The sequence below is a fragment of the Perca flavescens genome, chromosome 3, assembly GCF_004354835.1.
Source record: "Perca flavescens isolate YP-PL-M2 chromosome 3, PFLA_1.0, whole genome shotgun sequence".
Lineage (NCBI taxonomy): Eukaryota > Metazoa > Chordata > Actinopteri > Perciformes > Percidae > Perca > Perca flavescens.
The window spans coordinates 29,912,240-29,938,805 of NC_041333.1; the positions used below are offsets into that span (position 1 = coordinate 29,912,240).

The following is a 26,566-nucleotide window of genomic DNA, read 5'->3' on the forward strand; positions in this document are numbered from 1 at the left end:
TGTTTCGTTCCAAATAATCCTGTTTCAAAAAGGAAATATATCATGTTATGGAAATAATACCATTTTATGGGATCTTTAAAGCTGCAACCATTTTTTTTTCTGGCCACTTTTTCTGGAGCAACTCAGCTCTTAAAGGTCCCATGACATGGTGCTCTTTGGATACTTTTATTTATTTTTTTTTTATTGATGTTACAAGACATGAATACACATTTGGTCATATAATACATATTTTCTATCTTGTCCTACAACGTCTTCTTTTTCCCCCAGAACTAAATGTACACCCCCCCCCCCCACCCACAATAAGAAAAAAAATAACAAAAGATTAAACTAAAATATACTGGTAGCAAGAACAAAATAGGGGAGTGTCCCGGGTATTCTATTTTACACAAATTCCGATCTTATTGGCCTAATAAATTCCAAAAATCCATTCCACAACCTCTCAAACCTATCCATTTCAAATCTAATAGTGTACGTCAGTTTCTCCATAATGTATAAATCATGCATCACATCCACCCAATTTTCCTTACTTGGCGCATCCACCTTTAGCCACTTCCTAGTAATTCCCTTTTTTCCTGCTAGTAGCATAATTTTAAACATTTTACAATTCGGATTCTTTTTGCCTTGCATATTAAGTCTTCCCAAATAAAATGTGTCAAAATTGAAAGGGAGATTAATCCGTAATATCTTGTCTATACATTGTTTGAGTTCCATCCAATATTTCTACATCGAAGGACAACTCCAGAAAATATGAACATGATTTGCATTCTTTTCCCCACATCCCCGCCAACAGCTTGTATCCCGATATTTTGTCTGAGCTGGAGTTCTAAAATATCTCACGTTTTTCCACCCATGTTCCCTCCAAGTTAAGGATGATGTCACTCTCCATATTTGTTGAGTGAGATCTTCCCATTCTTCATCCATCAATTTTATTTTTGCCTCCTTTTCCCATTTTTGTTTTATGTAGTGTGTATCATCTCCTTTTAAAATTTCTATCCCTACATATATCTTTGAAATTAGTTTCCTATTTAGTTTGGTATGCGGAAATAAAGAGTTTTATGTTTAACTCAACGTCAAAATTTTCCTTTTTTATATCATGCTCTAAATAATGCCTCACTTGCAAAAATCTATAAAAATCTTGATTTACCAGACCAAACTGTTCTTTGATTTCTTCAAAACTTTTACACTTCTTATTTTCTAATAGTTCCCAAAACATATGAGGGCCTTGTTCCCAATTTTTAAATCTACTATCTCTTCTATTAGGGGAAAATTCTGTATCATATCCTATCCACCTTAACAGCTTATTATTGTGTGTCAAGTTATTTTTTGTAACAATTTCAAACCACACTTTAAGTGAAATGTCAATCAAAGGATTGGGTATATTTTCCGATTGGTGCCTGAGTTTATTATCCCCAATAAATGCCTGAATTGGAGCTTCCGTTGACATTTTCAATTCAATTTCTATCCACCTAGCAGAGTAGGAGGGATTACATAAATTCAACAAAGGCTTTATTTGCGCTGCTTGGTAATAACTTTTTAAGCACCGGAGAGCTAGTCCCCCCTTCGTCTTAGACAGTTAGTAATTAGTAGTAGACAGTAGTGTTTTATATCTTATTCTAGGTTGTTTTCCTTGCCAGATATATCTTGAAATAATTTTATCCCATTCTATAAATTCCTTGTCCAGTATCTCCACTGGTAGATTCTGAAATAGATATAACACCCTGGGAAGAACATTGGTTTTGACCCCCTCTACTCTAGTTGTAAGAGTCATAAAGGGGATCAAATTCCACCTTGTAATGTCTTCTTTTATTTTGGAAATTAATGGGTCGTAGTTTGCTGATTTCAGTTGGCCAATATCTTTTGTTTATACGCCGCTCTGCCTCATCCACCCTTTATCTCTATGCCTTGTATTTGTGCTTTTTGTTTTATGGATTGGCTAAGTGGTTCCAAAAAAATTGCGAAGAGAAGGGGGCTAGCCGAACAACCCTGCCTACATCCGCGCCTTAATGAAATAGAATTTGATAAACTACCATTAATCTTAATCCTAGCCGTTGGATCAGTATACAAGGATTTTACTGTCCTAATTATTATATCATGGAAGTTAAATTTTTCTAACACACTGTAAAGGAAATCCCACCTGACAGAATCAAAAGCTTTCTCCGCGTCCATTCCCATAACCATTGCTTTAGTATGGTTTTCTTTAATATGCTGCGACACATATAAGGCCCTTCTTATATTATCTTGCGTTTGTCTTTCTTTAATAAATCCCGTCTGGTCCAACTGAATAATACTCGGTAAGAGTTTTTCAATACGCCTAGCCAATATTGCAGTGAAAAGTCTATAGTCCTGATTCAGGACACTAATAGGTCTATAACTGGAACAGTCCAATTCATCCTTGCCCTCTTTAGGGATTACCGAAATTATAGCTTCCCGCCATGAATATGGTATTTCCCCTTTCTTTAACACCCAGTTAAATGTTTTTCCTAACACTGGGATTAATGATTCCCTGAACAACTTGTACCATTCTGAGGAGTATCCATCTGCTCCCGGAGATTTATTCACTTTGAGTTTAGAAATCGCAGACCTTATTTCCCATTTTGTTCTTCTGTTACCTTTGGTAATGAAAGTGTATCTAAAAAGACTTCTATGTCTGTTTTATTATCAATGAATGGTTGGTCGTAAAGTTGTTTATAATATAATTCAAAGCATTTTTGTATGTCTTCTGTCTTATACCTTATTGTTTTATTGTGAAAGTCCCTAATCTTATATATATTACTTCTGGCCTCCTGCTTTCTTAACTTGTATGCCAGTAATTTTATTGATTTACTTCCTGTTTCATAATACCGTTGTTTTGTGAACAGTAACTTTTTTTGTATATCTGCTGAGTAAATATCATTTATCTCTGCTTTTTTCTTCCTAATTTCCTGATAAGTTTTATCATTCGGCTTTTCTTTATGTTCCTGTTCTAATTTCTGTAGGTCCAACTGTTCTGTTGTCTCAATTTTTTTAAATAAGCAATTATTTCCCCTCTTAACACCACCTTTCATGCGTCCCATAGTACTGGTGGGGACACTTCCCCATTATCGTTCTCCTCTAAATATCTTTGAATTGCCGATTCTAATTCTTCTTTAATGTTTCCTTTTAATATACTGGTATTAAGTCTCCAGAATGTTGATCTTTTTTTAGATATCAAAGCCAAAATTGCATAAACCGGATTATGATCAAATAAGTCAGCCACCCCTATCTCACAATTCCCCACCATATGTCTATCTTTATTGTACATTAGGATGTAATCAATTCTTGAGAATATTTTGTGTGGAGAGGAGTAAAAAGTGTAGTCCTTGGTTGTAGGATTCAATTCCCTCCATACATCCATGATACCTAATTCTCCCATCATATCTCTAATTTTATTTGGAATCACATTCTTTTTTACCCCCCTCCCTGTGGTATCTAATAGAGGGTCCATCCTTTGGTTCAAATCCCCTCCTGCAATTAACACCCCATCCCCCTCCGATGCCATCAAATCAAACATTTGTCTATAAAAAGACCAATCTGATCCAGGGGGTGCATATATATTCCAACTTTATCACTTATCACTGACTGCTTTTGAAATGGGATTTGATTCGATATTAAAATCGCTACCCCTCTCCTGTGACCTGATTTATATGAAGCGGCATATACCTGGTTATAGCCATTTCTCTTTAATTTTCCATGTTCTTTTTCTGTCAGATGGGTTTCCTGCAGGAAAACTATCCCCGCCCTGTCTTTCTTCATTTTACTTAGAATTTTACTTCTTTTAATTGGGTTAAGAACATCAATCACATTATAGGAAACCACTTTAATTACGTTTTTTTGTATAGCCATATTTTAGGTCTAATTGTTCTCATTACTATCCCCAATCCACCCCCTATGCTACCATATAAACACTCAACCATGAGCCTAACAGAACCAGCTCTAGAACAATTTTTCCCCAAATCACAAAACCAAAACTAGCTGCAACCTGATTTTGTAACTCTAAAAGCTCCAAAGTGGCGTCTTCAATATTTTGAATCCGGTCTTCTGACTCCGTTATGCGCTGCTCTGCCTCATCCATCCTGCTATCTATTTTTTAAATATCCTCCCGAATTACTTTGAGGCTCTCCCCGTTCTCACTGCGAAAATCTCTGATCTCTTGCAGCACAATGTCCAGAGTTGCCATATTCTGCAGAACTAGCTCGTCTGCTTTGCTCTTAGCTTTGCTAATGTTAACTTCGTCCTTGGCTAACGTTTGCTTCGTTGCTAGTCCTGACTGATTTTCGACGTCTCCCATATCTCCAGTGTTGTTTCCAGTCTTCCTTGTTTTCCCTCTTGTCATGATCTTAGCCCCTTCCTATAATATTCTAATTTTTATGTTTCCAATCTGAGACAGGGGGTATTTTAAAACTTTAATCGGAGAGCTGTTACTCTACGCTGCCGCTATTACCAACGCCAAACCGGAAGTCTAGATGCTTTTATATAGACCTTAGTGGTCCCCTAATACTGTATCTGAAGTCTCTTTACAGCCACTAGAGCCAGTCCCACAATGAGCTTTCCTTAGATGTGCCATTTCTGTGTCTGTAGCTATTGAGGAGGAGAGAGGGGGGGGCAAGGTGGAGGGTGGAGGTGTGGCCTTGACCAACTGCCACTTTGCTCGTTTGAAAGCCATGATGTTTCTCTCTCATGGGTGGGCCAAATTCTCTGGGCGGGCAAAGCAGAGAAAGGGGAGGTTCCAGATCGGCCCATCTGAGCTTTCATTTTCTCAAAGGCAGCGCAGGATACCCAGGGCTCGGTTTACACCTATCACCATTTCTAGCCACTGGGGGACCATAGGTGGAACTCATATTAATATTAAAAAACCTTCAAATTGACATTTTCATGCCATGGAACCTTTAAGATGTAATGTTTGAATGCTGTTTTGCACATTCAACAGACACAAAGCAACATTAGCATTCATTTGGTGTTTTGGTCCACCTGACAAATGGAAATCCAATGTTCACTCTCCTCAGCTATTGGAATGTGTGACTTTCTTCACCAGCTAGTCACTAACTTTGATGGCGTGCTGTTTACTGCACGGCAGGTGGTGTACAGTAGGGCTGTTAGAACAAATTCATAAATTTTAATATAATTTTAATATTAAAATGATCAATACTATTTGAATGCTAAAATTACTATTCAAATATTGCTTTTTTATGTATTTAAAAAGAAAGTATATGCAATCTTGCCTTTCTCGCCCCCTTGGACTACACGCATGTGAAAATGAAATGATTTTGTTTCATCTGATGAACAATAAAGTTTTTGAATCGTATCACAATCCCTAATACATCCACGCGGTATCATCATCGCAATACTATCAAAGATGGCAGAAAGCGACCTGAGGGCACACCTGACAATGTTACACCCTGACAAGCTAGGCAATCTGTCTGAGGAACCGCCGCTAAAACAGGCAAGAATGACTTCTTTTCTGCCTCTCTCCTCATCACGGGGCTTACCAGCTGTCCGCCAAAAGGCGATAACAGACAAACTGACACGGTTCATCTGTAAAGGTATGAGACCGATCAGCATCACGCACGGGTCTGAATTTTAAGATTTTATTCACGAGCTTGAGCCAAGGTCCATTAAAGTTGACAAATTAAAATCATTAATTTTGTCCCGCTGTTTTATTGTTAATAAGAAAGCGATCACCTGCTTCCAAATGTTTGTATTGTAATGCTAGTAGTCCCTCTAGTGGACAGAACTTGTAACAACAACCACATGCTGATAGTGGCATTGGCGATCCATAAGCCTGTGTAATGTCGTAAATATTAATAAGATGAATTTGAGCATTTAATATTTGAATATTATTTGAATATTAAATGAAATAGGGAATGGAATTTGAACAGTATTATAAAGGAAGATTGACAGCCCTAGTGTACAATGGGAAACCTGCTGCTGCTGCTGCTGGAAAAGCAGTTGAAAAACCAAAACAATGAGCTAAAGTTGGCTAAAAAAATCACCGTAGAGGCACAGAACTGGGCATTAATTCTCTGTGGGTTCGTCACCATGACCGACCCCTTTTGCATTAAACCTAATAATTTAATTTACTGTTGATATAGAAAATATTGATTAGTGCAGCTTTAATGCTTTTTTAGTTTTTGAATATAAGAGCACAAATAATGACTGTCATCAGCTATAATCTAACAAAAAAACAGCAGCACCATATCTGCCCACCCCTGTTTACAACCAGGAAGAAAAGGGCAAACAAAACAAAAAAGCAGTAAAAATAAATGCTTTCCTTATAATGTTGATGGAGAGATTCATTAGAGGGACTAACCTTTGCATTCTACACAGTCAGAGTATTGACTTCTAGGACCATCATGTCCATATTGCAGAGACACAAATGGTCACATAATGGTGCAATGAGCGTAACCGTGATGTTAGCCATAAGCCAGAGCCATCTCAGTAACTTGCTCTGATCCCACTTGAGCATTTATTGGACATTTTCTTCAGGATCATTAAACTAGATGATCCTGAATTGTTATGTTACTCGTGATGAGGAGTGACCTCGCCCTCTAAGAGCTGAGGCAACCAAGATCACAGCAGACTAAGCACTGTTGATGATGAGCAGCTTTATGCTACTGTTATAATATACCTAAACGCTCCTTGGCAGCGCTTCATTTTTCATCTCATTTGAAAAATCACAGATAATTAATCCATAATGTCCGACCAAAGCGTTGGTGAATTATCAGAAGCCCAAACACGTGAAATGATGGATTAAAAGATGAATACGCATGAATACACAAATGAGGGCATGAATAAAAATGGTAAACAAATGAGCTGAAGGAAGGGCGGGCCGGGAAGAGCGAGAACAATCGGCCAAACAATCTCTGCGGGCTCCTTTTAGTCGTTCAGCTTTGTTTCCTCCTCTTCTCTAAACGAACTCCTTTAATCTGTCACCAGCTCCCTCGCGCTTTTGTTCTCCTCTTTATTTGGATGGCAAAGCTCATTTCAGCTGGATGATCCGATCAATAATTACTACCCACACACACAGACACACACACAGACACACAAACACACGCACACACACTATTTGTCATCGCTGTCACCCAGTTTGCTGCGTCTTTGTTTTTGAGAGCCAGTTTGGAAATGTCAAGCTTTTCAAGATTTATTTTGCTCCTGCTGCACGTCAGAGAAATTAATAATCAGCCTATAAGTTTTGACCCACATCATCACTCACCACACACACACACACACACACACACACACACACACACACACACACACTTTAATTCCTCATCATGTTTAGCACCCCTTTTTGTGTATGAAACTCCTTTTTTCTGTTCAACAAATACAATGAGACTCCTCTCCAATCACGTGCCTGCGTATCAGACCAGTGAACAGTTCTTTGGTGTTATGAATATGTCAGAGAGTCTGATTACAGGAATGGTTCATAAACCTTTCACTGCAATATACATGCACAGGCGCAGACGCCAAATAAACAAAGTAGTTGGCATTTCCTAATTTCGAGGGTGATGTTAACTTCTCAGCAGAACCTTTTGTTTCGTTGATTTGTTGTAATGCAAAAGTGTGTGTGTGTGTGTGTGCGCGCTGCCTGCCTCTCAGACTGCATATGAAATAATAGTGTTCTCAGATCTTTGGATGGAGTGAACAGTACTTAACAAGGGCCATGATAATAAGTATTAAAATCACTGGACCTGAAAGAAAACGTGATGAGAGAGAGAGAGAGAGAGAGAGAGAGAGAGAGAGAGAGAGAGAGAGAGAGGTACAAGTAGAAATAAATAGAGAGGGGGATAACTGAGAGAGAAAACTTAAATGGGTTTTAAAAACACCATGATGAGGGGGATGGAGGGGATGAGGGAGGGGAATAGATTTTGTGTGTGTGCGTGCATTGAAACAAAGACAGATTGAGATGGATCAGGAGAGAGAGAGAGAAACACTTTGCACTCTAATTCTCCTCTCTCTAGCTGTGATGTATTGAAAAGAGGTAGGGGGCAGGCTGCAATCATGCACACCCTGCTGTGGTTTTTGTACTCTGATCTCTTTTTCTCCTTGTCTAGTGCAAGGTGTCTCACACACACACACACACAAAAACACACACACACACACACACACTGGAGTGAGCCCCTTATTCCACAATCTCATCATTAGGCACCCTGGCAGAGTAATCATCACTTCCTCTTCAATCATGTTCTATTTCGTATAGGCTTCGCCCTTTAAGCCACGCTATGGGTTTATCCCTTCGCGCATGCGCAGTCTTGAAGATTTTTTTTCCCGCCCTTGCGTGCCGCACGGGCTTCAACTACGTCTGCAATTACTGTATAAAAACAGGGCGGACCCGCTGCTCTGCTCCCACTTTTTCTTCAAGCAAGAGCAGTTATGAAGAAGGTAATGAAGACTACCAGCTCCAGCGGCGTCCGCCTCTGCCCCTCCTGCGAGGCCGGCTACATCTTGTCGCCGGACCTCTACCCCCGCTGCGAGACCTGCCTCGGCGCCTCTCATGCCGGCAAGGCTCTCACCTCCGACGCCTCCTGCCCGTTCTGCGCCCGCCTGCCTTCTAAAGAGCTTCAATGGCGGGCGGACGCTTTTCTGGCCTTTGAGGTCGACTGAGAGGGGGACGGCAGCTGGGCGGACCGACGCGACACCGTCGACGCCCTGGAACCGCTGGAAGAGGGCGTCTTCGACGGGCACGAGTCCGATGACTCGCCTCCCCCAAACGACGGCTCTCTCACCGGGTTTCCTTCCTCCCCACTGGGAGGACTGGATCTGGGGACAGGGATCGATGCCTTTCCGCTACGGCTCTCCCCGTCTCCAGAACGGCCAGGGGCACCGCCTCAGCGGTCTTCCCCTCTGCCGCAGGTGGCTCCACCCTCCACCACCAAGGCTCTTTTTATGGACCCGCCGGAGATCATAAAAAGGGCGGCGGACCAGAGGGGCATAGCGCTCCCAGCGGAGCCTCCAGCCCCCTCTCGCGGCCTCCTGAGCGGTGACATCTACTCTCAGGAGCCGCCGTCCAAACGGGCCCCACTCTGGCCGCGCTTCACGGAGCTTCGGCCGTTCGTGGAGGAGGCTCTCTCTCAGCCAGGGAAACTGAGGGCGCCAGTCTCGCGCTATGCCCCGTTCACACGGGTTCATGGCGACACAGAGGCAGGTTTTCCTTCGGTCCCCCTTCTGGAGCAGAGCCTGGCGTCGATCCTGCTTCCGAAGGCTACCTTCTTCGGCGACCGGAAGCCGACCCCCCCCGTCCCCCCAGGACCAGGTTTGCGCCCAAGTCACTGACCGGTCTCACCAGTGTGCGGCCCAGGGCTTAGCGGCGCAAAACAACATAGCCTTGCTAGCCTCCGCTGTCTCCGCCATGACCACCAACCCGGAGGCGCTTCCTCCGGAGCTAGCTGCGGAGATCGGCAAGGCTATGACCCACACCACGGCGACCACGGTGGCGTTGTCGAGGATCCAGGCATGGCAGACTGTGGCCCAGCGAAATATCTGGCTCCACATGTCACAGCTACCCACGGAGGTCAGGCGCGAGCTTCTGTACGGTCCCATAGCTCCCGATGGACTATTTGGACCTGGTCTACAGACAGCCACATCCCACCTCCACCAGGCAGCCGAAGAAGCGGAGCGGCTACGGCGGCTTGGCTCCTGGAAGGCGGCGCCTCAACAACAGCGCCACCGCTCCACCAACCGCCATAAGAGGAAACGCCCCACATCCTCTGCTGCGGCTGCGCCCTCCCAGGCTTCGACCTCCGCCCCACCGCAGCGACAGCCGGCCCACGACCGGCAGGCTTCACAGGGTCGAAGGATCATGAAGGCGGCTCCCACCTGGTCTAACCCGCCCCCGGAGCCCGTGCGGCACGCAAGGGCGGGAAAGAAAATCTTCACAACTGCGCATGCGCGAAGGGATAAACCCATAGCGTGGCTTAGAGGGCTACGCCTATACTCATAGAATCTGGAGTTACAATAACGTAACTATCGTTCTTTTTCATTGGACACGTTTTCCCCCCCAGAACAAATGAGTTTGAAATGACACAACTTTGGACAACTTGATTTTTATTTCCCAATATAATAAAATGAATAGTTATCTGTTTATGGTTATAGTGATGATGGGTGTCTACTGATACTGATATCTATACTTAAATATTTAAAATAGCAGTGCTGTATAAGAAGAATAAGAAAAATCCAAGGAAAATGAATGGGTCAATATTCATCTGTAGCCATGGTAGTGGCATGGCTTTCAGGGTGGCAATAGGCTCGTTCGAGATGAGCCAGGTCTGCGCAGAATCGATAACCGGCGATCGCCGCCCGTTGCTGCATGCCGTTAGATTTGTGTCCGACTTGATCCCGACTTGCTCTGACGTCATGCACACGTGGGCAACGATAATCTCACGAGATCCAGGCGGCCGCAGTTCTGAGACGCAGGCAGCGCAGTTGCTTTTCACCGACTGCAAGACCCAGGCGGACCCAGGGCATGCTGGGAAATGCCGGCTTCTCAGCTGATCTAACAGCTGATTGGTTAAGAATCTACTCAACTTGATGACGTTTTATATAAACTTTATATTGATTTTGAATTGAAGGGATTTTAACAGCTATTTGTCTAATTTAAAGGCTTATTCTGTACAAACCACATGTTTTGCGGCTGATAGTTACATTTAGAAGTCAGAGAGACTAAATCTGTTCAGATTACGGATCATCTACAGTGTGTTGTTGATTAAAATCTGCAACAAATCGCATGTAGAGCATTTTGTAGAACATAATTCTGGAGACTGTGTACAAGCTGATATATGGGTCTGATAACATTTTATTAAATCGGAATCGGACCACAGTGTTTCTGTCACTTCCTGTTCAGCCTGAAGTCTGCTGGAATCGGCTGGAAACTGTCAGACTTAACAGCTGATTTTTGTCACCGCCCCCTGCTGCTGCCTCCTGCTCTCGTCCACTTTACAGGCGAGGCGCAGTTCATCTTGAACGAGCCTACCGTCAGTCTAGTTGGTCGGTCCACCACTTTGGTCCAGAACCCAACTATTGGATTGCCAAGACCTTTGGTGCAGACATTCATGTTCCCACATAATGGATTTTAATTATTTTGAATAATAACTATAAATACAAACACACAAAACTATACTAAACATAGTTTGCAAAAACAATCCCAGATGCAAGGTCCACTTCACAGCTTTTTCTGGAGCTTTCAACTGTATCACATGGTCTTCATCAGCAGAGGGAATTTACTTGAATGTACTGGAAATTGATCTGTTGCTTAATTAGTTAAGATACCTCATCTTTTTTCCCATCTTTTATTTATTTCTACTTAAAACTATCAAATGAAACTAAAGATGCCACAGACATGAACTGAAAAAAAACCAAATGTTTTTTTTTTACTTGGTTCGTAGTAAATGCCAGAACTAAACTTCAATGCAGGTTTGCAGAAATAATCTCTTCAATTGCATTCTCTATATCTTTACAGCATCCTGCTTCAGAGGGATTACAGCTTCCTAAGAGACATCAACATCTGGAACCCCTTTGTCACCATCGGGGTTTATTCCTCCACTTTCTCCGCTGCCATGAGCAACCTCATCGGAGCCTCGCGCATCCTCTACGCCCTGGCCAGGGACGACTTGTTTGGTAGGTAGCACAATAGTTTCCTGCTGGGGAGAAATGTCCTCTAAAACTGCTGTTAGAGTTCTTGTTGGGGGATAGAGGCAGGCGGGCTTTGGGACTGAGACGAGCGGCACTGATGACATTTCAGTGAACAAAGTAAAATAGACCCTTTTGTATGTTAATTACATAATTGAAAGTTTAAATAACTTTTTTCTAAAAATGTTTTTTTTCTTTTCTTTCTGTAGAATACTTTGAATGGTCTCATTGGACACCCAAAACCATTCTATTGAAGTTTGACAATATAATTTTAACTCAAAGTCCACTTACTAGCACTTCACATCATAGCTCAGAAGCTAAAATACTTCAGTAGGATACGCAGCTAGAGAGTGAATAAAGACAAGCAGCCACGGAGAAAGCAGTGAATCGGAGAAATAAAAAGTTCTTTTCCGATTGTTCATCCTGTCTGTGTGTCAGTTACGCCTGTGAGTCGGTATGTAAGGCAGAGGGATGTGACAAAGTGGCGATACCTAGGAATAAGAACGAGCTGCAAAACCTGCACGCTGATATCGGCACCCATATGGGTCCCAGAGGCTCTTTATTGATGCCCATAAACGTCCCACACACAGAAAAATAAGAAGAAAAGAGAAAATACAAGCAGTGTGCACAGTCTCTGCAGAACCAGACACCCCCACACACTTCTGGTGGGTCATAAGTGATGATTGAGAGGGATTATTTTGTACCATTACCATGATGTGTCAAATCCAGTGATTTACAGAGTTAGTCTTTTTTTAGTAAAAAAATATTTCCTTGTGTATCCATCCAGCACAGAAACACTGTCTGTGGAAACACAAAGTCAACATTTTCATTTACTTTGAGTGATTTATTAATTATTTTTCATGACACATATGTGTCATAAAACACAGATATTATATTATATGTGAAAACAAGCGATTAAAAAATACCACTTATATTAAACTAACAGTTGGTACAGTACGTTGAGTTCTAAATAGGTACGAATTTCTCTAACTTCCTGAATTCTAAATCTCACCAGCAGGTTTAGATTAAAATAAGACTCAATGGGGTTTATCATGATAATATATTCACTTCATGTTAAACAAAAATACATTTTCAGACACTTCTCTGGTTTTATGCCTTTATCAAATCTATCAGTCTATCTTATTCCATTCTTTTTTAATTTTCTTTTTTTTAATTCTTCACACAGCTACTTCCACCACTTTTTACTGTGGCCAACCAAGTACACTATGATTGTCTTAGAGGAGAGACTGTCCCAAGGTGCGGGAACCTTATCCCTTTCTGTTTGATGCATAACTTTTACGCTACAAAGACATGCAAAAGGCTGAGCTTTTGGAGAGAGATTAGGAGGGCAGGGTGATGGAGCCATGAGGAGGCTTATGATAGCAGGATTTTGGCCCCATCCTTAAGAATAGCCATTATTAAACTGGTATAAACACATTTGCCTCCAGACATGGTTTGATGACATGTTATACAAACTATTTCATTTCAGGAATACTGAACCCTTACATATGTATTGTATGTGTGGTGTATTTTAAAAAGGAACCCCTACTAGTACGACATGTTGGCCTTATAAGATTAACGTGGGCGTCAGCTATAAAAAGGTGCTACAAAAACACTCCAAATGTTTTTTTTTTGTTAAAAAATGCAGAAAATATGGTCCCTCGTAGGCCGCCATGGTTATTTACGTCGCAATGCATTCTGGGGTAGTGACGTGTATTGGTTGTGTACCCACGTACCGGCTATTGACACTACAGTAACAGCGAGATGAACACGTCTGCCGTTCAGCCTTTTCAGTTTGACCGTAGGCTTAAAGGACAAACCTAGGGGTTAATAACAGTTGTGTACCCACTCTGTCGTTCTCTGGGACAGGTTTTCATGCTAATTGATTGTGTTTGGAGCTTCAACGAAGCTAGCGCGGACCGATGGTTAACCTAGCTTACAACGCCAGCTAGTATTCGGGGCACAGGGAAAGTAAAAACTATTTATACCACAAAAAAGGCTCAAAATATCACCAAACTTCAACGGTAGCATAGTGAGGGTCCCTACATGTTAACCAAAGCACTGAGAACTTTGGAAGTGTACAGACGAAGAGCTGCGGGAGCTCCGTGAAAGGGCTAAGAGAGAGAGCCATGCTGCAACAGAGCAAAGCAATTTGCACAATATATCTGAAATAATCGCACCGATATAAACATAACTTGTCTAGCTAGCTAGTTTACTTACTCAGTAGATAACTGTCCATCTTGTCCCTCCGGTCTGGGTCGCCGTCTCCAATTTTTTTTTTGGGACTTGGAAAAAGGTTTCCCTGTTCATCAGAGAGGGGTAATCTTCAGACTGTACAAAACACAGCGTCTCTTGGGTGTTGCGACGCAACAGGTCCCACTCCGTGCAACACAGACGCTCCTGTCCGGTGGCCATAGCTTCACAATGTGCGCAGGTACACCACCAGTTTTCCCGAAGTACGAGGCTGTGTTGCGGCATTGACTACCGGTAGCTCTCTCTCTCTCGTAGCCCTTTCACGGAGCTCCCGCAGCTCTTCGTCTGTACACTTACAAAGTTCTCAGTGCTTCGGTTAACATGTAGGGACCCTCACTATGCTACCGTTGAAGTTTGGTGATATTTTGAGCCTTTTTTGTGGTATAAATAGCGATTTGTTTTTAATTTCCCTGTGCCCCGAATACTAGCTAGCGTTGTTAGCTAGGTTAACCGGTCCGCGCTAGCTTCGTTGAAGCTCCAAACACAATCAATTAGCATGAAAACCTGTCCCAGAGAACGACAGAGTGGGTACACATCTGTTATTAACCCCTAGGTTTGTCCTTTAAGCCTACGGTCAAACTGAAAAGGCTGAACGGCAGACGTGTTCATCTCGCTGTTACTGTAGTGTCAATAGCCGGTACGTGGGTACACAACCAATACACGTCACTACCCCAGAATGCATTGCGACGTAAATAACCATGGCGGCCTACGAGGGAACATATTTTCTGCATTTAAAAAAAAAAGTGTGTTTTTGTAGCACCTTTTTATAGCTGATGCCCACATTAATCTTATAAGGCCATCATGTCGTACTAGTCGGGGTTCCTTTTAAGACACTAATTAAGCAATGAGCAACATAACAACGTCCCCCTCTCTTGAGTCGGCATGTTAGCCATGAAGTTATTCCCACAGTCATTCCTATATCAAGCGGTTCCCATCTCTCTCTGCCTCTCTGTGTGAATCCATGCTGCCTGCTGCTTTGTCATTATTAATGACTGTGAGCAACTTCCTTATCCCGTCCTCTGCTTCTCTGTTAAGTCTATTGCAAATTGATTTGGCCTGTTTCTGTGTGTGTGTGTGTGTGTGTGTGTGTGTGTGTGTGTGTGTGTGGGGGAAGGTAAATGGATGTATTAGTGCGAGTTCCTCTGTGGAGCGATCAGACGGAGCAACGGCAGATGGCTCTAGTTCAGCTGTCTGTTCACCACAGCCAAAGGGTTAACTTAGATTAATATCTTTAATTAAGAGTCAATGACTGTGGAACCATAAATGTGTAATGTTCTTGTAGAAGGGATGTTTAGTATGACCACTGTGTGTGTGTGTGTGTATGTGTGTTCTTGTTGTTGTCATTCATGCATGCTACTCACAGCGCAACCTTGCCACTGTCCTATGCAAACAAAATGATGGATGTGTCAATTTTCCAACACATACACACATTCCATTTCTTTCTTCTCTATAACTCCATAATCTTGTACTCCTTTGACTTGGACCTGCATTCCTCCAACACTCAGTCACTCAGTCTGCTACTCTCAGCCACATTGATTTGACTTTATTTGAAGTCTCACTGATTTAATTCCCATCCTTCATCAGCTGTGAAATTTAGTTTTAAATTCGGATTCCCCTTCCACCAATCGTCACCTCTCTCCTCCCCACCTCCCGTCCTGTCTGTCTTTCATTCTTGCTGTAAACCCCTACTGTAAAGATCTGCCACAGGATTCAACACAAATGTCATTGTCATGAGGCTGTATGTATTTGAGCTGTCTTCCAATAAACCAAACAGCCCTGTAAGGTATGAAATAAAGTTAAGTGCCAGCTTAGTTTGTCTCCCTCGATGTCTCGCCCGCCCACTTGCTTTCCCTCTCTCACGCCCTCTCGTCTTGAATAGAAGTGCAGTTAATTACATAAATTTTGTTTAAATGTCAGTAACAGAAGAAATTGCCAGCCCTAGTCCAAATGTGATCTGATTTGTAAACTGAAACAGGATCATTGCCGCTCTGAGGTCTGATGTTCCAGAATCTGTATCTGTTGCTATAGGAAACCTCATGAATTATAAGAGGAACGGCAACACAATCTATTTGTTTGTGGTTTCAGTTACCATGGCTTCAGGATGAAGCTGTTTTAATTTTCGCTACAACTTTAAGCATTTCATGTTATTTTTAGTTCCAGTTTCTTACTGTAGGTCATGTCTTCGAAGCAGGGTTTGTACAAAGTTTGGAAAATAATAATTAATTTTAACCGTTTTCAAGGTTAGGATTAGCGCTGGAATTTGAATATACTTGATTTGACTTGACTTGATTATAATGCTCGATTTTCAACATAATCTCATGTTTCATCTACACAATCACTAATGTACCAAAAGTCTCCTTGGCGTCTCACACCAGACGGACCAGACCGGAGCTGGGGTTGACTGACATGGGCGCCGAAATTAAAAGGGTTTTTCCGTTCTGTGTCACGGTGTCATGAGGGCGACCATCTGTGTTTTTCACGCAGTGCAAGAGTGTGCTCTTTCATGTATTTTATATGACATCACATTGCGTTGGATCAAAAGTTGAGCCAGGTTCAACTCTTTTACTGGAGCCGTCTGTGTAGCATTGTTGAAATGATTGAGGGGGCTGGGTTCTTTCACACAGTGCTAAACATGGCCTTAGCATTTCTTCATATTATGTCTTTGTACGTGTCTTATTTACCCGGCGGGATGGGATATCCAGTCACAAGTAGGAGCGATCAAAATCTCCATAGGAGTTGACGGGAGACAGATGTCACATCTGCAGGGGCAGGCATTCATTGTTCTAAATCCTGCAGGACTGGGCTGGTATGTGATTGAAAAATTGTTCCAAAAGACTGTAGTCTTTCAATATTTTGTTCCTTATTTTATATTCTATTTTGTGTAAATCACTAAGAAAATGTCCTCTGGCTGCAATCTTTGCATGCCAAGTTAATACATCAATATGTCATGGAGACTTATGGTAGGTAGAGTGTCAAAAATCATCAGGAATAGCAGTGAGAAGGAGGTGTCAATAGGAAAGCTCAAGGTAAACTTGAGTATTAACAAGTGAATACAGTAAATGCCTGCTGACATTTGATAGAGAATGTTGCGTAAGAAATACTCCATTAAACCCAAGGTTGGTAGTTCATTATGTTCTTTCTTTGATTAAACCTTTCAGTATATGAATTCATCCCGGGTTTCTTTGATGTGGGTTTTAAAGGTCAATGGTGATATTGTTGAATGGAAGCTGCTGCTACAGAAACTATTTCAAGCTCAGAATTCCTTACAGTTCAAAGGTTTTCACCAAGATTTCTTTTCATCCCTGCAGGTAAGGTGCTATCTCCGGCTAAGAAGACGTCCCACAGTGGTAACCCCTGGGCCTCGGTGCTCCTCTCCTGGTTCCTTGTGCAGGTTAGTGGAGATAAACAAATGCAGAATTATGGAGATAGTCAACACAGACATTTCATACTTGATTGACTGGCAGTAATCATCAAAAGGGAAATCCCAGCAAATCTGCCACTTTAGGCCTCAAGTCTCAAAAGACGTACTGTATGAAATATTAAATAAAAGTTATTTAATTTCAATCTGATGTGGCATGGATTACATTCTCCTGTTCAGCATCAGGCAGAAATGGTTGGATTTTAGCGATATTGAATATGTCTTTGTACTTGGCTATCAAAGTTCAGATTTGAATCAAAATGACTCCCAGATTTTTGGCATTAATGTCACTTTAGTTTTAATTCACAGACATTTGGTGTAGTTACAAGGGTATGTTTGTCACAAACAAAGTTAGAGCTAAAAGGTGTTCCGTGGTCAAATATGTACTGTATCTACTTGGTAGGGTTAGAGATAATAAAGGAATCAGTGGTGGCTGAAAAACTGTGGAAGGGAATGCAGAAATGATTACGTGAACTGATAGGGGGTGCCTGGGTAGCTTACTTGGTAGAATGCACGCCCGTATATAGAGGTTTACTCCTCGCAGCAGCCGTGGGTTCAACTCCAACCTGTGGCCTTTTGCTGCATGTCATTCCCCCTCTCTCTCCCCTTTCATGTCTTCAGCTGTCCTATAAAAATAAAGGCCTAAACATGAACCGACAGGGAGAAATCAGGCCAGGAATACAGTAGTATTAGAACAGCTGATGGGAACAAACTTTTTTTACAAACCAAAGAAGGCAAAACAAATAAATCCTGTAGTGTTTTTTTTCTTTTCTATTGTGTCTTCTATGTGAATAAGTCAAGTTAGACTGAGGTGAATATATTGCCAGAGGGGAGGAGGGTGAGGATAGAGACAAAGAGGAGCTGGACGATCTTAGAGCAAATAGGCCTGCCAATCCCATCATTATCAGAGGTGAGTGTTGAAGCCTGAATGGCTTGTCATTATTTGCGCTCTCTCTCTCTCTCTCTCTGTCCCTCTCCCGTCCTCTTCTCTTCATCCCTTGCCCTCTCCAGAAGTGGAGGAGGAGCAATTAGATGGAAATCGTTAGCTGCGCCGCCGCTGCCTTCAGAGATCAGTGACTCTCTCGTCCTCTTTCACTCTGCCTCTTCCTCCGCCATTTGAATGATTCACTGATGACAAAAGCCTGATTGTAATCTCACCTCACACACTGCTGGATTGAAAAGGAAGCATGAGGAGGAGGGGCAAGGCCTTCTTTTATTGGACTTTACAGTAAAGGGAAAATGGACGGAATGCAAGAACAAGGGAAGAAGACAAACTAAAAGAGTAAAGAGGATAGGTAAACTATAGCCTGGCACATTAATGCAATGGAAAAGATGGACATTGCACGTGATGACATTGAAATTGTACATAAGCTGGTCAGTTTTTTTTCAGTCCCTCAAAGAATCTTGTGATAACAAGAATTATGCAAATTTAAATCCCTGGAAACCTTGTGCAAAATCACTCCAGCTGTAACAATGCTTTCAAATGTTGCCTATCACAGCAGCTTCCCCATACAAAATCAATCCAATTCAAAACCACTATTTTGAGCCGAAGTCAAGTAAAAATCAAGCCTCAATCTCTGCAAACAAAGGTCCTGAGTGATTCTATTCCAGCTCCTTCCTAATTTCTGAGCTCCTTACCCTACAGTGGTGAGCCCAGCCACCCACTGAAGAAAACTCATTTCTGCCATTTGTAACTCTGATTTCATTCTTCCGGTCATTACCTTAAGCTCATGGCTGTTGGTGAGGGAGGAGAAACTTAGATCGACTGGTAAATTTGGGAACCCCTCACCACAACTGCGTAGTGCAGCATCCGCATCACTGCTGACGCAGCACCAATCCACCAGTTGATCTCACTCATGAACATGTGGATGGACCCCAAGACACTTGAACTCCTTCATTTGAGGATTTGACTCACAAACACCCAAAGGGAGCAATCCACCGTTTTCTGGCAGAGTACCACGGCCTTAGATTTTGAGGTGCTGACTCTCATCCCCACTGCTTCACACGCTGGAAACTGCTCTTAAGGTCACAGTCTGATAAATCCAGAGAAGCACTTAAAGCGCTGCAGTGATTTGCAGAAAAGGGGATGCAGTGCTGGGCATGGAAGTTTAATCTTAACAACATGTGATTAAATGGAAGGACATCATCATTGGATTTTCTGGTATCTCTCTGTTGTATGTTCTGTATTGCACGTTAGGAAGAAACTAGGTGACTTTATAGACTCAATTCAGGGAAAACAAATGTTACCGAAGTAACTTTCTGGCTAGATAACTGCACAGACTGGCAGTTACTACATGCCCATGTTCAGAGCATTCTGTAGGCTGGATATTTCCTGCCACTGGAACTTATCCCACATCATGATTAGCAGTAATTTCTCTAAACAGTGATAACTTTGGGTTTTTAACTTTTATAAACCACAAATAATGGTCACAAAACTTTATCTTGGTGTAAACGCTGCCACAAATTTGGTCATTTATTGATCGTGCACAATGAGGGCACACTTCTTGATTAAACTATAAGAGAAAATATCTATCTACTGTAACTAATAGCTTCATTAGCCATTCTGTATCTGCATCTGGACACAAACGCGCCCATACACAAGCACTGTCCAATTGTGACCTGTAACCCAGAGACATCTCTAAAAATGTGTGGCAATTTATGCACACTGCTTCCCAGTAAAAGCAGTCTTTCATATCTTCACACAAAAACATATCCAGGAGAGATTTAGGGTGCGCGTGGGCACGCACACACACGTTGTACGCGGTGACAGCATTTGTCCATGCTGGCCCGGTGTCTGAGTTAATGGCTAATTAATGCTCTGGTAGAGACTGCTCCTAGGGGAACGCCGGAGAGACACCCACTGACTTTGACTGCTAGAGGTCAAAGATGCTCTCTTACCCGCTTTCTCTTTTTCACTCATCTTTCTTTCTCCCCTCTATCTCATCTTTTCCACTCTTCTTCTTTCGCTATCATATCTCCCACCATTCGTCATTTTCTCTTTCTTTCTGACTGCGTGTCAATAATGTGACATCATTAATCTCAATTCCCAATCATTACCTTCTTTCCTCTCTTCTCGTCTTCGGTTTACTTCTGCTTCATGGTCACAGAGTTAGTGATCAGAGTTGCTTCTTCCCTACCTAAATACCAGTGATATGCCCTTGAGCTCAAGAAAAATAAACTCCAGCGTAGTTGCTCGGCGGGCAATCGTGAAACACATAATTGAAGAGAGAGACTATATTCTGTGTTTGTTCCTAGGTACAGTACAGTAATTACCTCCCTGCTCTGCACAATCAATCGCTTCTCACAGATAAAGAAAGCACACTTGATGATGATAAAACATCCACAGAAAATATTTTTTAAAGAACTAATGATGACCTTTGCCTGAAAGATTTCCTGTTCATGCATACTTTGTAGGAAGGTGTGGTACAATAAGGGGAAGTGGTGGGGAAGATTTCCATTGTTATAACTTGAAAGTCTTCAAACCATCTCACAATTCAATAGAGCATGTTGGTAATGAGTGTAATTTACACACTGAATGAATAGTTAAGCTTTAGTTCTGTGATGGGCACAGCTGTGTGGATAGAAATAGTGTGCAAATACCAATATTGTATTAAATGAGGGTGTACTTACTTTAAATGATGGACTTCAGCTGTTGTTGGGCATTCATGTTTGTTTACTTTTCAGATTCTTCGATCTTTGCAAATAAAACTCCCGCACACTGTCTAACTTGCAAAAACTATATCAAGTTTAATAATAGGCAACGTTTCGGTACTAGACCATCTTTAGGCCTGAGATAATTTTTTTTCTTGCAAGTTAGACAGTGTGTGGGAGTTGTCTTTTTACAAAATGTTAATAAAAAAAATAGCCATGCATAATTCCCTGAAAAATTATGTTACAATAGTAAATTAATTTAGTAATGGATTTTAGCTTTAGTTACAAAGTTGTTGTTTAGTCAATCAGAGAGGGGTGGTGCAGCGCTGTAATGTCCCTCTTTATACAGGCTTTTTTTCCCCCAAAAAATAAAATGCTTTGCGCTGATCAGGGGGTACTTGGCACAGAGAATATTTCACAGGTGGTACATTATTGAAAAAAGTTTGAGAACCACTGCAATAAAGGAAAGGGAAAAAGCATAATATGAGCACTTTAAATCTTTAAGGCTGCACCAACCAATTTGAACCGTGGAGTATTTTTTTGATTTTCCAGCCTGTAATTTTACTCTTTCGGTTTGCTCTCGCTGCTCTCATCAACCTCGTTTCGCAGCCCAGAAGCTGTTAGTCCGGATTAACCCACTGTACACTACCTGGCCAAGCAGCTGGTAAACATAATGGAACATTTGGCAGCTAAAGAGCCATATATTTATCTCCGTAGACGCACACCAAACCACATCCAAAGGAAGTGAAAATTGGACTTAAATGTATCTGGTGGTCACAAGACACTTATGTTACTCTGTGTCCACCTGAAACAGGCAACTGTATGCTAACAAGTTCAAAATACAATATTGTACTATGTTAAAAAACATATATTTCCTATTTCTGACATTAAATGTCAATGCAATTGTGGTAGTTATAGCAAGATGTAATGCAGGTGAAACAGTGGACAGTGGAAGCTGCTTTCTTGGCTTTCACATCTGTGGTTACACACAGCCTCGTCCACACATTCTGGTGTCCCTGAATATGGCAGGGAACAGCATCTATAATGTGGTCATTATTTCCCTCCTCTATTAGTAATCACCTGGCACTCAGTCAAAGAGGGAGGGTGAATATCATGCATTCTTGTGCTGTCAGTATTATTGGATGTACTGGAGGACTCTCCCTCCAACTCAGGCACTGAGAATTCTGAATGTATCTCAACTTGACTGTGTTGTCACGTAGCCGCCGTCGCTAACATAGCTAATTGCATGCAGCCGAACAGCAGCCTAGATACCATCTTAATTAACACTGAACATTAGCCTCATCTGTGGCTCCCAAAGTGGAGCCTGGGGACCACCTGTGGGCTCAAAGTGGCCTGTGGTAAAAAGGTAGAACAACTTAATTTTTTTTTTTTTTAAGATCATTTTTGGTGCATTTTAAGGCCTTTATTTTCACAGGACAGATGAAGACATGAAAGGGGAGAGAGGGGGAATGACATGCAGCAAAGGGCTGCAGGTCGGAGTCAAATCTGCGGCCGCTGCGTCGATGAGTAAACCTCTATATATGTGCGCCTGCTCTACCAACTGAGCAAACAGTGCAGACAGACAATCATATTTAACAGCAGAACATCTTTATAAGGTTTCTTTGGACCAAAATGGACAAATCCTCAATTATCTGGGATCCTTGACTTAAAACACTTTTTGGAACCTCCAGTCTTGATAACAGATTATGAAGACCCTATGTGTAGAATTCTTTTGTTTTTAATTATAAAATTTTTTTGATGGCGTACAGTACATTTTTATTTTCATAAAAATGTGACAATCCTGTGTTTCTGCCATTCATTCTCAGTGTTTAGGGTTGGGATCTGATAATCGGTTCCATTTTGAATCCATTTCACAGTTGGCACAGTGCCCTGATTCATGAAACTCAATGGATAACAAGTCTTTTATCGAACCTTTTATTTTTCATCACTCGTCTTTCTAAAAGAGCAAATGAGCAAAGTATAAAACATTCACGTAGCAAGCGTCGGCTATGACCTTGAATGGTAGACTTTCATCCATTTTTGTGACCTTTCATAACGTGTGTGTGTGTGTGTGTGTGTGTGTGTGTGTGTGTGTGTGTGTGTGTGTGTGTGTGTGTGTGTGTGTGTGTGTGTGTGTGTGTGTGTGTGTGTGTGTGTGCGCGCGCGCGCGCACACGCGAACGCGAACGCCAAAAACCTTTTTTCAGAATAATTTTTCTATATTGGAATCTCCAGAATTTGGAGAAAGTAAATTGTTATATATATATATATATATATATATATATATACACACACAGTATATAAAGTGGAGTTGCCTAGGAAACTAAAATCTTAAAATTCCCCTTCACTCAAAAATGTGCTCTGCCTATTATTACTTTACTTGGATGTTGTTGAATGTTCACTGTGCAGATTTTGACACTAGAGGGCTGTTTTCATCCGCAGAACGGGGAAAGTTTCTGTTATGACCTTAAATCTCAGTTTGACACATTTGGGTGTGTTAGTGTAATTTGTGACATCACAATTAGTTGCAAGCCAATCATGGTCCTGTTTGCAACTTACAAAATAGCGATGTATAAACTGGAAACTTCCAGCAGAGTTTCAGTAAGGAGACATCTTGTGTCCAGCATTTAAACTTTTGTGAAATGAAAAGGAAATATATTTGCATCGTCCTAAATGCTGGATTTTTTAATGAGGGAGAAGAAGGAGATGCCATTTTAAGAATTTTTAACAAGGTAATTGAACTTTTCTGTGAAAATACATATATTATTCAAAACAGCGTTTAGTTTTAAATGTCTTAAAGCCTTTAACACCAACATATGTGCCTTAAAGACTGATACTTGAGCTTGTGTTGCCTCTTTCCATGTAAGACAGATGGCAGAGGTAAAATCAGTTGCTTATAAATTAGGTGATTAATCACTTTATTTTTCCTCAAAGAGCACATGAACATGCAAACATGTGATTGACTTCATATTTTAGAGATACATTTTTGGGGGTGAAAAGTAGGTGGGTGCTGGAAAAGGTCATATAAAAAAAGAAATTAAAATGCACTCTTCTGTCCGACTTTGGAATGGAATATTGCTGTGAATGTTAATCCCCTCTCTCTTTTTCCTCCCTCTTTCTCTCCATCTTCTTTTGTCCTTTCTTTTTTTAGCTGGTGCTTTTTTCAGGGAAGCTCAACACCATCGCCAGTATTGTGACCATCTTCTTCCTGTTGGTGTATGCGGCTGTGGACTTGGCCTGCCTTGCTCTGGAATGGGCATCTGCACCTAATTTCAGGTACACACGTCACTTTCTTAACACACATAAACCTAATAATGAAGGTTCATGGCCGACCCCCTGTGATGAGACTTTCTGTAGTACACTTTCCTCACTAAACACACTCCTCCTCATTTTTTCTACCTCTGCCATTGTTTATGTATGTGTGTAAAGATGTGGTTGTATGCCAGCTGGATGCTGCTATGGTGACAGTGTACTAATTAAAAGACATAAAACTGGCCACTGCTTATAGCCCCATATTGGAGTGGGACTGACAATAAAAATGTGTGCATGTTTGTTTTTGTGGGGGCGCAGCCTGAACTGGATGCTCAAGTACCAGCGCGTAGTGTGTGTGTGTGTGTGTGTGTGTGTGTGTGTGTGTGTGTGTGTGTGTGTGTGTGTGTGTGTGTGTGTGTGTGTGTGTGTGTGTGTGTGTGTGTGTGTGTGTGTGTGTGTGTGTGTGTGTGTGTGTGTGTGTGTGTGTGTGTGTGTGTGTGTGTGGTTTGTATTCCTAGTACATTTGCAATGACCCTGATTTATAAAAGCTCCCTGAAGCCATTTTCAGCGGCATAACCAGAGGATAGTGTGTAGTTTATATGTAGCTCGATGATTACATCATGACATCAACGCTGCCAGGTTTTCCATTCACTCTGCAACTTGTTATGAGTTATTCTATATTTTCTGTGTGAAGTGAAGGGATCAAATGTCATCCAAAACTGCACTGTCTTTAATTTATAAAAGTGTATCCCCAAATCCAATAAGCTATATTGTTTTTCTAAAGACATTCCTTGATTAAACTCCTCCACTGGTTGTAAAGTACATTTCAAACGACATGACATCTCTGCTTCTGGTTTTATTTGTTATTGGAGGAGAGAAACTGTTACCATCCTTCACATTTTCTGTTAAGACAGATAGCCTGCAGCTCTGCATTTGCAGTTATATATTCCTCTGCAGTGATAGTTGAAAATTAGTCATAAGACGTGTAAGAACGTTTGCAACTTTCCACATCAGTCAAGTGTAGTTGACACCAGGATACAGCACCAGACGTACATCTGGAAAACAAAGTAATTCTCTTCCTGTAATATTGGTTCTCTCAGCACTTTGGGATTTATTCAACATGAATATTTTGTATAATGATTTTAGTGGATTGAATTGATAGTTGCATATTGGACCACAATTGTCAACTCTACTGGAGCAGTTTGGTGATTAATACCTTGCTGAAAGGCTGAGAAAGAAAACTCCTGTCTTCTCACCTGCTATTCTTTACTTTGTTTAAATATAAGCACAGAGAGAATGTTTTTTATCCCAAACTATTCTTATCTGATTTTAGGGAAGATGACCAGTAGATTAATATCCTATTCAGAGCAGTCCTTTTTCACAACTCTGGCCTTTTTTAGTGCTTATAAAACTGCATGGTAAAAGTACTGTATGACCATTGTGAACTCGTATTTGGGGGAAATTACTGCGTTTATAGCATATATTTAATTTAAGCTCATATTCTTTTGTCTACGTCTAATGTACATTATTTTCATCATACTAGTATCTAATCATTAAGCAATTTTGTCTCATCATTGGATTTTTAAATACTTGAAAAATATTGACAAATATTCAGAGACAAATGCTTTAAAAGAACTGTTGTCCCACTTCATAAAGAAAGCCTAAATAAGAACACTTGGTCTGTGACAGTGCAGTTTGTAAGACAACATGTTTTGATTATGTCTTTTTGTGGGTGGCAGGTGATCGACAGGAAGCAGAGTCAAATGTGACAAAACTATGCTGTTTGTGTGTGCAAAGACATGGCATATTTCAGTTTGGGTCGATCTCTTTTATTCTGCCTTGTTTTAAAGTGCTCATATTATGCTCATTTTCATGTTCATAATTGTATTTAGAGGTTGTACCAGAATAGGTTTATGTGGTTTAATTTTCAGAAAACACCATATTTTTGTTGTACTGCACATTGCTGCAGCTCCTCTTTTCACCCTGTGTGTTGAGCTCTCTGTTTTAGCTACAGAGTGAGGCATCTCACTTCTGTCCCATCTTTGTTGGGAGTCGCACATGCGCAATAAGTAATGCTAGCCAGTCAGAAGCAGAGTATGAGGGAGTGCCACACTAGCAGCTAGGCGAGCATTATAACGTGTGTTACAAAGTGATGCACGTTTGTCACAGAAGTAAAGGCTGGACTACAATAGAGCTGTTTGGAGCAGTTTGTGAACAGTGTTTTCTGTCGGAGAAAGTCCCTTTGGGGTGGACTTTGGGCTTTTTCACTTTGTAAACCTATAAGTTATAATGTGCACAAAAGGATATATAACACAATAAAGGAAAGGGGAAAAGCCAAAAAGCATACTATGAG

At 41.4% G+C, this 26,566-nt stretch overlaps 1 protein-coding gene across 2 annotated transcripts in view; it reads left to right on the forward strand.

The window, feature by feature from the left end:
* zgc:153039 overlaps positions 1 to 26,566 on the forward strand; it is an 83,390-nt gene that overhangs the window by 31,050 nt on the left and 25,774 nt on the right. For both annotated transcript variants that reach the window (XM_028573277.1, XM_028573276.1), the window contains 3 exons: positions 11,471 to 11,628; positions 17,202 to 17,284; positions 24,113 to 24,237. In XM_028573277.1, the coding sequence (XP_028429078.1) occupies positions 11,471 to 11,628; positions 17,202 to 17,284; positions 24,113 to 24,237 (366 nt within the window). The remainder of the gene's footprint in view (positions 1 to 11,470; positions 11,629 to 17,201; positions 17,285 to 24,112; positions 24,238 to 26,566) is intronic.